At 39.0% G+C, this 16,470-nt stretch overlaps 1 protein-coding gene across 1 annotated transcript; it reads right to left on the bottom strand.

The window, feature by feature from the left end:
* Positions 1–321: 321 nt before the first annotated feature.
* LBR (lamin B receptor) lies at positions 322–16,203 on the bottom strand. The gene is made up of 14 exons (XM_005427021.3): positions 16,160–16,203; positions 12,381–12,561; positions 10,081–10,275; positions 8,662–8,745; positions 8,071–8,248; positions 7,331–7,524; positions 6,504–6,558; positions 5,267–5,461; positions 4,553–4,656; positions 4,017–4,142; positions 3,754–3,922; positions 2,488–2,568; positions 2,259–2,381; positions 322–859 (listed from the first exon to the last, which is right to left on the bottom strand). The coding sequence occupies exons 1-14, from the start codon at positions 16,174–16,176 to the stop codon at positions 699–701; spliced, it is 1,863 nt and encodes a 620-aa protein (XP_005427078.3). The 5' UTR covers positions 16,177–16,203; the 3' UTR covers positions 322–698.
* Positions 16,204–16,470: the final 267 nt, after the last annotated feature.

Below are 16,470 nucleotides of genomic sequence, written 5' to 3'. Positions count from 1 at the left end.
GAACTGCCTCAGAAATGTGGGGAGGGAGAAGGGAACAGCTCTGCCCCTGCTCCCAACTCCAACTCTTTATCCTCCTGCAGGTGCAGGGCAGGAGGGGCCAGCTGAGCCTCTCTGACCAAAAAAATGCCATCAATGAAAAGCCAGGAGAGGAACAACCATGTAAGCTGAGCTGTGCCAGCTCTAGTCGTGGGGCTGCAGGCCCCTCACATCCTCTGCTTCCAGCTCCACTGACCAAAAAGACCCTGCTGCTCCTCCAATTCAGGCAACTAAATTGGACATCTGAAGTTAGATGGTACGAGTAACACCAAAAAATGAACTGGATGGATTTTCAGCATTTATTGTATTAAGAAAATAATATACTTTACATCACAGTGCTTAATTAAATGCAATAAAAAAATGTAAACTCAGAATTCTAGATAAAATTTAGCTTGAAAAAATTAGGGCTCGAAGAGTTTTGAAAATTCACAATTTTTTTAAAAATTGAAGTCACAGACAGTCAGTTCACATAACTCACATCTCAAAGTCTACTTGTAAGCAACACCTTCGACGCACTCCAACGTTTGGTCGGGTTTTGTTTGTTTTGTTTCCTTTAAAAGCCTAAATACCAACTGACCAAGTGCAAAGGTGGGAGGTATCTCCTCTCTCTCTGCAAGGACTCTAAGTGTAGCAGTGACGTGCCCAGCAGGCCCTGGAGTGCTCTAGTAGATGTAGGGGAAGATGCGGTACGGCACGCGCTGGCAGTAGCGCTCCCAGGCCAGCCCGTACTTCTGCTTACAGTGGTGCTCGTCACGAGCCTCCCGGTGCACCAGCAGGCAGATGAAATAGATCACGTAGAAATAGGGCAAAATGTGATTAAAACCTGCAAAGGGACAAAGTTAACTTAGATTAACGGGACAAAGATCTAGAGGTGGTAGCTGATAACATGTTCAAAGCTGGTGACACAATTGTTCAAGGCTGAAGCATCGAATACTCAACAGGACAGTGCAACACGTGCAGGTAGAAAAAGACCCACAAACCCACAGAAAGTAATTCTTAACATTTAGATGTGGTGTTTGTGAGGGTTCCCAGGACAAGGTGAGAGATGAGAATTTGACTCCATGTTCTCAAAAGGCTGATTTATTATTTTATGATAATTTTATAGTATGATATATATTGTATATATTATATTATATATATTATAAATTATATATTATGTATTATATATTATATACTAAAACTATACTGAACTCCAGAGAAAGGATGCATCAGAAGGCTAGAAAAGAATGATAATGAATGCTGGTGACTGACTCAGAGAGTCCGACACAGCTGGCTGGGATTGGTCATTAAGTTAAAACAATTCACATGGAACCAATCAAGGATGCACTTGTTGGTAAACAATGTCCAAGCCACATTCCCAAGCAATCAGATAATTATTGTTTTCATTCTTTTCTGAGGCTTCTCAGCATCCCAGGAGAAGAAATCCTGGTGAAGGGATTTTTCAGAAAATATCATGGTGACATTTAGAATCACAAAATCTACCAATTTCCCTCTCAATGCCTGCAAAGCTGGCACATATTGAAGTGTTATTGTCATTTAAAGTTCTTTAGTTATCAAAACCACATTTACAGTCAAATTTCTGCACCACTAAAAGGTTTTCTCTATTTTGCCTGCAGACATGAGCCCAGCTTTGCTCAGAGCACACCACTTGACCTGTGGATGAAAAGAACTGGAAAGGACCCAGAAATGTGAGACTGCAGCCCAAAAAGCCAAGTGTATTCTGGGCTGCATCAGGAGGAGCGTGGCAGCAGGTTCTGGTTCTAACCCACTACTCTGCTCCACCTGAGTGTTGTGTCCACCTCTGTGTGTTAATAACAAACACTTTGAAAGATAACTTCACTGTGTTTGATGACCTTTCTTTTAAATATCTTTCACTTCAAGTTATCCCTGTATGTGGTGGCCCTTGTGTCCAAGCAAACTCCCACTTTTGAGGAACTTCAGCTGAAAACACTCACTAGCCTAAAAAATTTAAAGAACAGCTAATTAGCAAGCAAGTCCCATGGTTATTGAATGATAAAGTGTCAGAAAGATGATGTCAAATCTGCAGCAAGTTAGAAAGGGTAAAATGGAAGTAAAATTGTGTTGCATTACACTTATGACACAGAAATCTGCCATTCAATAGGGTTTACCATCTCAAAAAATTCCCACTTGGCATTTCAAACCCAGACAGATGCAAAACAAAAGCCTTTTTGCTAAAATCCACTTTAGTCTCAGAAACTCACCACAGGGTAGGGACCATGCCAGAGCCATGATGATGTCACCGAGGTAATTGGGGTGACGAACAAAACCCCACCAACCCGTGACAAGAAGCCCTTTGCCAGTTGCAGTGGGTATAAATTTCAGATCTGTGAACAGAGTATTGTGGTCAATGCAGTGACTGAAATATGTATTTATACACTACAAAGAGCCATTGAATAAAATCCCAACCCATGGAATAAGAAATGTACTCACTGGCCAGTTTGGGATCTGCTGGATTCCGTCGGAAATTGTTTTTCTGAGAATTTGCACTGCGGAAGATGTAATACCCAATACCTGAAAACAAAAATGATGTATTTTGCATTTTCAGTTATTTTCTAGTTTTCTCAGCTTCAACAAAAGCACTCACATGCCCTTTGCCACACTTATTCCATCAAGGGCTTTTCCCCAGAGATTCAACTGGTATTTTCTGCCTTAACAAGACAGAAATGCCACTGGAAACCTGCATTCCATAAGATCCTGTTACTGACTAACTTTGAAGAGATTCTGAAGAACCTTTATTTTCACATCTATATCTGAGTTTTTTAATGTTACACTGAGTTTGAAATTCACAGAAGGCGATGTGAATTTCACATTGTATGATTACAGCTCTATTTTGCAACCTAGCACTTTGTTACAGCACCTACTCCATAAACTGACAACTCATTTACAGGATCATGATAATAAAAGAAGCAGGCAAGGAATTATCTGGGTTTGAAATTCATATCCCCCATAATTTTCACACAGCAGCTTAAACTCGCTTTTTCCAAAGCTGCATTGAAAAAAGATGATCACAATATACTTTGAATAAAGATGATATTTTTTAAAAAAATAGAAATCCAAGAAAAAACATTAGGTGAACATGAAAAAATGATTTTCTGTTTTTCAGTACTGCACATATTAAATTGTACATCTTCTCATTTTTTCCAATCCTTTGTCATGTCTACAAAATTTGAGTGGGTTTTTATTGTTTCTATTCAGATAACAGACACAACAAGCATATGTTGGTGCAAATGTAAGGTTGCCTAAAGATGTGAGATCTTTCCTCAAAGCACTCAGCTTTGATGAAAAAAGATGTTTTCTACTGACATGTGTTTGCAACGATGCTCATCAGGGAAGGAGATGCAGTGGTTACTTTTTCCCTAGGATCAGCAGAGCCTAGCCAACAAGGTACTGACTTTTTTTTTTTAATGAGTCGCTCAGATTGACTTAAAAAAAGAATTTATTAAATGCAAAATATGTTAATTCACTTCAACTCCAGACAGCACCCACCTACAGCTGCTTCTCAACAGAACAATTAGGTGTTCAGAGTCTCAGCTATCCTTCATTTGCTAAAATGAGAATTTATTATATTCTCTGTATTTCACAGGAGCCAGACAATGACTACTGCATCTGAGCTAAAGCTTCACCTCCCATCTCTGAAGAAACAGAATCAGAACTACGTTGTAACCAACAGCAACAGTGACATTTACTGTAACTTACAGTTCAGAACAGTAATTGCTGCAGCAACAGGCCAAGAGATTGTGGTGGGGTGACCCACTAAGTAGAAAGCCTGCAGGCTGTAGACAAATGGAACCCACACCAGATCTCCAAACGCCAGCATGAATCCAAATCCATCATGGGTAATATCCATTGTAGTCAAAACAGCTTCCTACAAACAAGGAGGAAGGAATTTCAGCACTCCCAAAGCCTCCTCTTAACATTGTAATTAGAAATGGACACAGTTGAAGGGGATTGGCATTTACCTCATTCCAAAGAGCATCCACCACATAGAGAAGCTGGAAGCTGTTCACAAGAATCATGGAGAGGGACGGCACACTGAGATTGTGGATCTTCATCTCAGCCAAGAGCATTGCCAAGTTTATAACAACCTAAGTTAGAAAAGATTTTATTTAAAAGGTCACTTGTAAAAGAAAGTGGTATTTTCTATCACACTACAGGACATTTTAACACAAGTATTTTTGACCAATCTTTAGTTTAAAAAAACAAATAAACTATTTTACAAGTAAGTTTGCAACCAACCATATTTTTTGAAGCTGTATTGCCTCAACACAACCTTAAAAAGGGTTTTCATTTGCCACAAAACTAAGAAGCTAGAAATTTTCTTCAAGTGAATAAAAATAGTCATTAAAAAACTAGCAACGTGGAACTGTTTTTCAGTACTCATTTATAAGTATTTTTAAATATCCTTAATATCAATTATATGTGTGTGTGTGTGTAAAAAAACCAATCCCTCAGTGTACTATTTAAGGAAATAAAATAACTCAGATTACTGACTCACCCAGCCAATTAATCCTGGACGCAACTCACAGAAATATTTGAGGTCAAAGCTGCCAATACGAGGGTTTAATTCATGTCCAGTAAAAAAGTCATAAATAAAATACCCTGCAGGTAAGACACAACCTCTGTTAGCAATACTCTTGCTTTTATCTGCCACTACACTCCTCCCCATAAATAAAATCCCACTTTCCACTAATGTTCTCTCATTACAAATTTTTAAAAGCCTTCAGATTGGCAAAAAAATAATTTGAAGAGTATGTGCAAAATACAAAACAAAATCTCCATAGTTTGTATTCTAAGATGCCCTAATTTTTATTAATTAGGAGGACTAACCACTTTAGAAGTTCTCCCTGACACTTGTTCCTTCATTTTTAGCCTTATCCTGAAGCTTACATCACAGTGTCTATGAACATGATCATATGGCATTAGTTAATATTACATTTTCTCCTATTTAATTGCTTTTGTCTGGAAAAAAGAATTCCCTTTAGCTGTGACAATGACCCATCCATCAAAAAAGGTGGACAAGAAGGAAAATACCATGCCCTGACTTCATATCTGGGACTGAGTTTGCAGGGAAAAAAAAACAAACAACACTTCACAAAGCAAAATTAAAGTCACAGTGTTATAATAACCAGCCCCAAATCCAGCCTTTAATTTGTAAAATGAAACTATAGCAAACAATTGGAAAGAAATCACCCAGAATGCTCTAACTCACCAGAATTTCCACCTGGTGCTAGCTCTTCCTCAGGTGCTTTCAGGGATCGGACATACAGGTAAATGCTCAGTGCCAGAGAAAACGCTGCAGCTGACACTGCAAACTGCATGAGGTGATCGTACAAATAATGGAACTCAAATTCAAAGTACAATAAAACTCCAATAGCTGCAGCAGTCAAAATAAAAGCATAAAACCCTAAAGGATGCAGAAGAAAGACATATTAGTCAAAATAAAAAAAAAAACAATTTATCTTTTTAGTAGGGCCTACCTAATCCAACCTTTCTGCACTTTTACTTCTTCCAGTATTTGTCCATATTCCAGTAACATCTTGGACATCCCATGGTTCAAACTTCTGGGGCACAGCAATAAAACTAAGAGACTCTAAGCCCTGAAACTGTGCTCACCAAAAGGACAAGAGACTGGAACACTCTGAATACTTCTCAATTTTTTATGCCATAGGATCTAATTTCAGATTTTAGTGGAAAAATGGACACTGACACTACTAATGGATAATGAGAGCAGGTCACAAAGCCTTATCTGTGGGACAGCTGAGACAACCTTATCCTCATCTTTGAATTATCTTCATATATAGCTTGACACAGACAGCAGTAATTAAAGTATTAAAATGACTTATCAAGAAGGCAAAACTTGAACACTTTTGCATACATTGAGAGTATAATTTCATGCAGAATGGATTGATGGCCAAATAGGAGCAGGCAGCTCTCTGTTGCCCTCAGCTAAGGACTTTCTATGGATCCCTTCAAGGGTCACAGGGGGTGAGGTTAGAAGGAACCTCCAGAGTTCAGATGGAAACTCCTGTACTTCACTTTGTGCCCAGTGCCTCCTGTCCTTACCTTTCCTCAAGAAAGCTTTTAAATTTGCTTTTAAAATTAGCCTTTGAAGCAGCAAGACAATTCCCCTTGCTTGTTACTTACAGCCCTATTCCAACTTTAAATGGTGCATCTTACCAGACTATGACAAAACTCAGCTTTTTACTGTCGTATTTGAATTCCACTACCACCCCTGTCCAGTGTAATGTCCTGCTCTTGGGTCACTTAGTTCCTGATGATCACTAACTCCTTTTTCCAAGAAAAGGCTCATCCTGTTTTATCCAAGATTTACAAGAGATACGTTTTCTGGGCAAACTGTATCTTTCAATATTTGTGTTTTATGGTGCTGAGCTCTGCAAATCACACAATGGAATCAGTTCTGGAATTAACAACTGCACCATGCTCACCATTTATCCGGTACTGCAGTTTCCTTCCACTGGAAAGAGGCAGGCCTTCTACAACCTAAGGAGAATAAAATATTAATGCTCAACAAAGTGTTTTCTGTGGGCTCTTCAGGTGAGGAAAACCAAGCTCAATTCTGTCAGAAAGACATCCAGTCAAAGCAACCAGCTGGACACACTCAAACCTGAAGCTCATGTACTGTTCTGAAAAACATACTCTGGATAGCAAATGAAAGAGATCAGCAGTTTCAAATAAAAACATTTTTAAAAATAAACCTCTTCTTAGCCAGCTTCAAGAAAGCAGAACTTCTCCAGTCATTGTGAACATGTACAGCAATAAAACATGACTGATCTACTTCAGAGTGTCCTTTCAGAATCTGCCACTAACCCTCAAGTCACAAGAGAGGGATGGAGAGCCTTTGCCTGATATTCATCCATATGGCTAGAATGGTTTATAGATGCCTGTAAATGAAGACTGTATTCCAAAATGCTGGATATCCATAAGAAACTGAGTATTGAAATAGTTTGCGAAATTAGAAGTCAGATACCTAAAATTCTTCTAGAAATCTATCAAGCAAAGTTTATCCACACTTTTGGTCTGAATGCCTATAAAATGCCTTCTGCCTTCTCTACTGGAAAGCTCTGAAATGCAGAAATTCTGAACCAGCTGTGCTGTTTTAAGCTTACAGAAATCTGCAGCTGCTATATTCCAGTTTATTATGAAAAACTCATTAAATTCCTTTCAAACTCACTGCATTTAGAACACACCCCACCTTCCAGCCTAACACACAGTTTAGTTGCCCATAAAGACCCAAGTGCTCCCAACAACCTACCTTTCCAATTGGCAGCAAGTAAAATGCAGCTTGAAGGAAAAACCACAGCAGAATTACACCAAATACCCTCCAATCCCAAAGACTCTCAAGTGCTGGCAGAGGAGGGAAGTTCAGAAGACTTGGATCATCTTGTTTGCACATCAACAGCAAGTAGAATACAGTAGCAGGCATGAATAATACCAGCATGAAGGTTCCTGTAAACAGACATTATGGCATGTTAGAAAGTAAGTACAGAAAATTTAAAAAATAGTTTCAATCCCACTAAAAAAGCTCAATATTAAGTAACAAAGAAGAGGTTGCCATTATTTTCTCCTGAACAAGACAGCAGCAATCCCATAGTCATGTAACAGGACACTGAGACATTCTTCTCACTCCCATACATGGTCACTGCATTGCTCCAAAAATAATCCAAAAACTGTCTAAAAAATACTTCACTGTCAAGTTTCAAGAACCTACATTTTTGAAAATGTAAAAGCTTTGCTGGTTAATTCTTAAATTTAATCTGGAAATATTTAAATGTCACTGTGGCAAGGGGTGGCACAAGATCTCTGCTGTATTTCATGTATGAACCAAGTGCAATAAAGGTTCTTTGCCACTAAATGAAGTGAAACACAACAATTTTACTCTGAATTCTGCAGCCAAGGTCCAAAAAGCAGTTCTTGACATGACAGTATGGTCAATAAGTAAAAACCCACAAAATAGTACTAATTTTCAACTATTAAGGCAATTTGCACACATACCAATTCTTCCCCCAAACTCCATCTCCTTTGTTTTTGTTGATACTTTCTCAATTGGTTTTACAGCCACAAAAGTTTTTTTCTCTGAATAGATCTCTTCTTTTTTCTTGTCATCTTTCCTCGAACGCAAGCTGTACTGCTCAAGCACACGCTTGATTTCCAGGTCTGGTTTTAACTTTTGCTGTAAATGAATAAAAATAATTTACTGAAAGGTTTCCCAGTGATTTTACTTTATTTGATATTTCAGAGGACATTACTCACTGTAAAACACCAGTACAGAATTACCCATTCACACAAAGAGACTGCTAAAACCAGGCACTGTAACCTGTTAGGCTGTGATCACAGATCAGCAGCAGCTCCAGCACAGATCATCCATTGCCACCCTCCCCCTTTCCCTTCTGCCATGTGCCTGGGCACTAGATAACAATCAGGACAATAAAAAAATCACTTTCTCTGTAGCAAACTTAGTCAACCTCTAAGTTTTATGTTGCCTTCTATTTCTGATAGATTACTGTATTGCCCTTTTCTAGGAATTTCTGAGAGAGCCAAGCTAGGAATGTGACAAAAAGCTAAGAGCAAATTCCATGTTCCTACCTCCAAGATGATGCAGGATGTGGCATTTTTTTCTGTACTTTCAGGTTCACCATTGTATCTTTTGGTGTTATTCTCACTCGGTTTCTGGTCAAAACAAGAAACACAGTTTAAGCTTTCAGTGTCCTATATATGGCACTGTTCTGCAGAACTTAAAGTTTAGATTTCCATAAACTATCTTTGAAGAAATAAATTCTCTCATAAAAATTCTTCTCTAGTGAGTCTAGCTTACACAGCTCTGGCTGTGTAAGACATGGCTCACATGTTTTATTTCAGCTAAAGTTTTGTTGAAGAGAACCTGGTCTTTTCAGTCTTACAAGAGCCAACAGATAAATCCTACTCCTCAGACAGAAGCCAGGACAAAACCACCAAAGACTTTTTGACTCTTTTATCCCAAAAGTTTAAAAGTACTAAAAGTAAACAGTAGCTGCTGGCTAAAAAACTACTTAAAACCACAGGCACAGGATCACACAGTTCAAAGGAGCTCACTGCAAAACAAACCCCACAACTATTTCAGTGCCTAAGAGTACTAATTTACTAAACCTATCTAGCTAGTTTATATTAATCTGGTTTAGTCCAGCTGAAACCTAACTAAAACCTGTTCATTTTCAATAGATCAGCAGAATGCATTTCCAGTTCCAGGGACTGTATCTCAGACAAGTGAGAAACCATCTCAAGGGCACAAGAGGCAGAAGAAATGCTGTTTTTCTCTTCACAGAGAAACACCATCTCTACTCCTCTTCACTTAAAGATCACCAAAACCATTTGTAGCACTCAATCTTCACAAAAATGCTAAGAAGAAACCTAATAAATTTCAACTAGACACCAGATATACTGGTAAACTTTAGAAATCCTTACAGGTTAGTTTTTATAATGAAACCAGTTTTGCAATATTATCCATCACAAGGTCATATTTAAATATTTCACACTACCTGTTTTCCACTACTGTTGCAAAAAATTGTATATGGTACAGAACTCATTTTATTTCAAATCCTAATATCTACCTGCTATGAACCAATTAACACACCTAAAAGTAAGCTAACTTCCATTGCCCCATTTCACAAGTGGAAGCACATGGCTAACAATTACTTCAATATTAAATATTTAAAAAATTTTGTTTGTTTGGATTCTGAGTTCTCAGTATCACCAAATTCAAGTGGAACTTTATAACCTTGGTTTACCTCTCAAGAATTTCCTCAAAATTTGCAAGCTAGAAACCCAATTTCTAAAGAAAAAAAAAAAAAGCAGTTCTGAGATATACTTTTGCAGGTAATTATGCTGTCTGGGGAACATGAACAGCAGCTGCCTTTTACAATGATAAACCCAGTCTGCAAAAAACCAATCTCTCACAAATAGCAAAAGTTTCTTTAAATAAAAATCCAGCAAACCAACACACAGAAAACCAACAAACAGAACTAATACCGGCAGAGCTATGCTGGTCTCCTGGATGGTTTTCTTTTTGTCCTCCTTGTGCTCCCTGCTTTGGGAAGCAGAACGACGCCTGCCCTTGGCCGGCCGGCCAGGAGACCGAGAGCGGGAGCGAGATCTGCTGCTGCTTCTCCTGGAGGGAGAACTCGAAGAAGACTGGCTCTTCCTGTGCTTGAATGATGACTGGGACTAAAACAAAGATGCAAACCAAGAAAAATCTTAGCTATGTCCCAAAGAACAATTTTAGAAATGGGGGGTTTCGTGATGAGGACTCTGGCATGTAGTTATGTAGATCTGTCTCATATTTCCTCTACTGATGCTCTACAAAGGCTGTTAAGAAAGAGCAACTGCAGAATACTCATTTTGCTGGCAATTCCCAAAGAAGTCTGTTCCAAGTCCAACTGTTGAAGCTACAGAAATCAGGCTATGCATGTAAGCTACCAAAGTGAGCACCAAGCTGTTTAGCACACCACTCTCTCAATCCTGTGCACAGGGATAGGAATTCAGAGCTGTCTCTAAGGCCCTCAGTGGCTGCTCTCACTTCCACCACTCAGCTTTATTAAAGCATTTGACATAGCGAGGGTCATCATCTGTGTGAGGCAACACAGCCTCAACACTAAAAACCCAAGTCAGTCTAATAATTTAATTATATCTGGTAAGTAATTTCATAAACAAAAGCACTTTACTCCAAAAGCACTGTTTGATTTCTCTGGGAAGTCTACAATGCTGATTTCCCCATGTAAAATTTCCACAATGGAACTTTTATAATGTATAAATGCTTCATGACAAAGAAAGGTATTTTCCCAGCTTGAGTCTGCTAACCTGCATGCAGAAGTAACAAATCAGAAAGTCTTGAAACAGTGAAAACAGTTGCCTACCTCAAGGCAGAAACATTTTGGTCCCAAAAGGCCAGTGACTGGGCATGGAGACTGCCCCCCAGAAGTGACACTACAGCTCACATAAAGGCACACAAACTGGCTTTGAACCTATGCAGGTTTCAGAACAGGCCATAGAAATGAACTACAGTGAACACTCAAACACGGTTTTTTCCTCCTGCATGAATCATTTTAAGCTGGTTATGAAGTTTAAAGGCCTTTACTAGTAACAAAAAATAAAATAATGAGGAGTAAAGAGGAAGGAATATGTTTATATGACATGAACCTTTCTCAAGAGATTCCAATTGTCACAAACACAGCAAAATACCTCATGAAGCCTTTGAGGACCTGAACTAGTAGAAGGTATTTGCAGATGTTTTAAGTACGAGCTTGAAGGGCATCCACTGTTTATATTTAGTGACATTTAACTGCATCTTCACATTTGTTACCAAATTTTCTTATTGAGAGATGGAAAACCATCAAATTAATATCAACCCATTGATTACTACCTTTGTAAGGTACTCAAACTAGTTTTTTATGAAAAATCATGCTATAGAGTTCCTGAAGGATCAGACTTGGTTTTCCTCAAAAAGATGATACTTTTTTGACATAAATAAAACAACCACAATACTTTAAAGATGGGGTCATTCTGAACTTCTACTTGAGGTGTCACATAGGGAGAAACTTTTACTTAGCACCAATTACTTGAAGACACAGTTAACAAAAACTTGCAAAATAACTACCCAGTCCTAAGTTGAAGTACTGAAAATTAAATACATGTGTACTCACTGTGAAAAATGCCAATCACTTGTTTTTAAGATTTTGAAAGTTTAATAGTAATAAAACGGTAATAAAATAGTAATATAATTAGAGGAATAAAAATTTGGACATTTAGGATTTAGGACAATATGAGACAATAGAAACAAAGAGTTAAGGACAGTCCAGGTTCCTCCTTCTGGGCAAAATCAGCCCGAAAAAGGACCCACGTTAAAAGAGGATTAACCCTTAAAAGCAACAGCCTGTTGCATATTCATACACCTCATACATGATACATAAATTCCATTCAAACAAAGGATTCTGTCTGGTCAGTGTCAGCTTCTTCCTCTGAATCCTGACTGCATCCTCAGAGCTGAGCAAGGTGGGAAGAAATTTGTTTCTTCTGATAATGGAGCAATAAATTCTTTCTCTGAAAGATTTAGATTCCTGTGGATGCTCTCTCAGTGAGAGTACCTAATTCCTCTCTTTAAAAAAATATCCCACATACTAGTTTCTATTTTAACATTATGTGATAACCTAAAACTATATTTAACACACTACTTAAAAAAATTAACGCAGCATAACTTTCTAACACAACACATACAATATTCATTTTAATATTTGCAAAAAGCCAACCATAAAATACCCATTTTTCACACTCACCCTTATATCACTTTCCTTCAGTGCAAGCTCAGTTCCATCTTTGTACTTGACAGTGTAAAGATGAGCCACATCATCGTAGCTGGTCACCTGCACCTCGTAGTACAGGACGCTGCCCGGCCAGCGGCCCATCACCACCTCGCCATCAGCAAACTTCCGGCTGGGCATTTTCCAAACACAGTCCCTGCAAAATAAATCACTCAGTGCACATGGCAGCCACACAGCAGGCTTCATTCTCCCCTTCTCTCTGTCTGTATGATGTAACTGAAAAGGGGACACTTTCACTTTAAATAGGGAAAAGTGTGTGTCATAAGAAGGCAGCATGGAACTCTTAAAATAGAGAGAAGATTGAAGGTGCACATTCTGGAAAAACATTCAGATGTATTAAACTAGTACTGAACTACAATATACCATCTCCATCATCAGGCAAAGCACATCTTTGACCAAAATTACGTAATGAAGTTCATCTTATCTAGAGAGAAATGCAAATTACATGGTACTGAAGTGTCCTCTAACCCTTGTTTCCTGTGGCTCTACAGAAATGACAGAAGCAATGATTTTTAAACATTAAACATCCCCAATCATTCAACACTTACAGCCACATTAAGTCTTTCTTCAATTTATTATGCCAAACACTCCAAAGTTAGGAAACTTCAGAATTTAAGCTCCTGTCTGGGTTGAATCTTTTTTTATTTTCCACCTCTTTAACAAAAGGGCATAATGCCTTTTCCAGGACTCCGTGGGAAAACAAAGCTCAGCATCAGAGCAATCCCACAGCAACCTGAAAAATGAAATTCTATCCTCCATTGCATCATCAGGTTTTTATTTGCTATTAACAAAACCTGGTGTGACTACTACCCTTGGGTCACCCCACCAGGTGCTGGGAAAAACCACAACTACAACTCAGAGGAAGTTGTTTTTAAGCATAAAACACTGTAGAACTGCTTGTATAGTGCTTTGTGTTATGTCACTGCCTTCTGAAAACAGATATCCGAAGCAGAATATACTTTTGATCTCAATGTATCAAGTCAGACTACTTTAAAAGTCTAAGGTAAAATATACACTAAATAACTAAGGTAAAACAAGTATACACTAACATAACTGAGGTGAAATATACACTAAATAACTAAGGTAAAATATACACTAACATAACTAAGGTAAAATAAATATACACTAACTAACCAAGGTGAAATACACACTAACATTTCTACTGGCACCCTGTGTACCAGCAACACAGGAATTCGGAGGGGCTGGCAGGGACAGGGAACAGACACAAACCACAAAATGTTGGGGTCAAAGCATTTAATTTTAACTTGTTTGCTTTATCAATTTGATAAGAAAATGAAACCACACAAACTAAGGTAAATACAAGTCTTTAACTAGTTAATCATTACATATTAACTAACCTGCAGTGAAAAGTTAAGATTCTTGGGGAAAAAAGTACTGTTAATATTCAATCACAGACCTTCATCACACATTGGGGGATGGGGCTCAGTGAGGTTTTACAATCAACATTCATTCTGGCATTTTCTGACATTGCTGCTGCTGGTAAATTTTACACCTGTGTAGCTCTCCAAGTCAAAAACCAAAAAAATTCAGCAGAATTCCCTCATATGGATTTTATTACTAATATTCCAAACTGCTTCAGACCAGAAACATCTGGCCATCTCTCTCCTGTATAATATTTGAAGGAGAAAAAAAAAAGTTTTATAATTTGGTTTCACTGACACTTGCCAGTCACAAAAATGAGTTCTAGTCTGTGCTTGTTGGGCATGTACTATTCCAGCTCTTCTGCCTTCTAACTCGTGTTTGCTGTCCCAGTTTCTTGCTTCTGTCTTATTCTTTCTGAATTCACACTCCTCCAATTTTCTTTTATCCCAGTCAGCTGAACCCCTTCAAACTCGTATCTCTGCTTCTTACGACTTCCATATTTTCATTTCAAGTTCTCCCTTCTCTCCTTAGCCCCCATCTTGAGCCTTTGTGGATTTTCTGCCTTTTCTGCCCTTGCTCACCAAACCAGTTCTGGTTCCTCTTTGCCACCTCTGTCTAAATCTGATCTCCCTGTCCAGTTTCCTCACCCACAGGCAGTTCTTCAGGAGACCCAGGGCTACCACTGCTCTCTGGGAGCCTCCTGCAGCCACAGCTTCTTCTTCCTGCTCTTCCATAAACAGCCTGAACCCAGGAGCTCCTGAGTGCACTCAGAGCTGTCCCCAGATGTCACCATGACTTCATTTCCCCTCTGCTTGCTGCACTTCCTACACCCCAGCCAACTTTTCTTCTCCTGACCTGCAGCACCTCAGGCACAGCTGCAAACGTGGAGCCTGAGCAGGACAAAGCCGGCTGATCCCCACAGAGTTGTACAACACAGATCTTTTTTCAAAAAGGGTAACATTTTTTCATGAAGTTGTTACTGAGGACATGTAACACTGTTTTTTTCCAATTTACAGTAACCACTTCAGAATTTAGATACAATTTCTGAATTTGAATTCATGAGGATAATAAAATGCAATTCTCTGCCAGATTTCAAAACCCAGCACTTCTGTATGCAAACAAGAAGTCCAAAGAAAAAGTAACTTAATTATTGTGAAAGGCAGAAAGACCTTCCCTTCCTCCAACCTTGTTCTCAAAAGGAGCTGGTTAGTTTTAAAAAATTGAGAAATGTGGTTGAAAGACCTGTAGCTAAACCTGTGTCATGTAATTAAGCCTGAGGTAGATACTGCCAATATGAGATTCCAAAATGATAAATAAGCAAGTGGAAGCAATGAACAATCTTATTAATGGGAAAAATTACGTATTTTTCAATTCTTTTCTTTAAATATTACAGCTTAATAACAAGCTCAAACATTAAAGTAAGTGAATGTAACTTTTTACCCTATTCCTCATTCCTTACATCCCACTTCAAAAAGCTGCAGCTTTCATCTGTTCAGATGAACACACACAATTACTGGCATCCAGAAGAGAAAAGACAGGAAGTCTTTCCAAAAAAATTTGGTTTAGAGATTACATTTTTCATGTACTGCTCTTTCAAGCTCTACACACCCCTGATGATTTTCATGGTATCAGCTGGCATCAGCCTAATATTCCCAGCAGCTCTGCACAAACTTTTGAATTCCCAGGGCTTTAAAACATAAATCCAAAGAAAATCATCTCATACAATGAACCCTGCACTGTACAGACACCTGACTGCAAGTTTAGCCACTTACTCAGGAGATGAAATTTCTGTTTTCTCAACCATTACGATTTTCCTTTAGGAATCTAGAGTCTAAGAGAAAGGCTCAAAAGGACTTTGTATCCTATACCAAGCCAAGCCAATTAATGCAAATCTCCCTGGAGCTTGAAAGTGGGTAAAGAACAAAAGTTTCTGCTGACTCAAACAAGAATGAAATAATTAAAAAGAAACTTGGCTGAGAAACATTATTGCCCCATGCATGCATTTCTGGTCTTCTTAATGACTCTCTCACAAGAGATGTGGGCAGATATTTCAGTGTGGAGAAAGTGATGACTGTTACCTTGTAGCCACAGGGAGATCACACCCCATCAGCAGAAGTTGGGCACACAGTTTTAATAATAAATAAACACTAAACAATTTTTCCCTCTTGGAAGAAAAAAGTTCACACACATTCAGTAATTCCATTTACTAATTCTAACATTTCACCACTCTCAGGTAACGTTCTGGATGTCAGAGGAGGGAGCCAGCAGGAAAATAAAGAAAACGCTGACAGTCAAGGTTAACAACACACGAAAAGTTACAACTGAATTCACCACAGAGAGCTGTGCAGGACCTTTTCAGCAAAACCATTATTCTCTCCACATTCAGAACAGTAGAGGCACCTATCCCTGTCCAAACCAACTTCACTTCACCACTAAAAACAAGCACCGGTACGCCTCGAGGCAAAAACAACAACCCATCAACCCTCGGGCCGGGAACCGCGGATCTTCCCTTCAAAGAGCCTTTCTGCCGGAAACCCCGCTAGCGGAGGGGACGCGGCAGGACCCGGAGCTCGGCAGGGCGGGCCCGGGAGCGGCGGGGCGCTGTTGACAGGAAGGCCCCACGTGCCGGCCGAGGCCCGGCCCCTCAGCCCCGCCCCGCCCG

Source organism: Geospiza fortis, unplaced genomic scaffold (assembly GCF_000277835.1).
Source record: "Geospiza fortis unplaced genomic scaffold, GeoFor_1.0 scaffold88, whole genome shotgun sequence".
In the NCBI taxonomy this organism is placed as follows: domain Eukaryota; kingdom Metazoa; phylum Chordata; class Aves; order Passeriformes; family Thraupidae; genus Geospiza; species Geospiza fortis.
Note: the sequence above shows the minus strand (reverse complement) of the source record. Positions and strands in the feature narration are given on the sequence as shown.

What these genes read in the sequence shown, in the direction of transcription:
- LBR (XM_005427021.3), bottom strand. An exon ending in GGAGTTTGGGGGAAGAATTG is followed by an intron (nt 7,525 to 8,070) that starts GTATGTGTGCAA and finishes GTCTGTTTACAG; the next exon opens with GAACCTTCATGCTGGTATTA. An exon ending in GGCATGGTCCCTACCCTGTG is followed by an intron (nt 860 to 2,258) that starts GTGAGTTTCTGA and finishes GTCCCTTTGCAG; the next exon opens with GTTTTAATCACATTTTGCCC.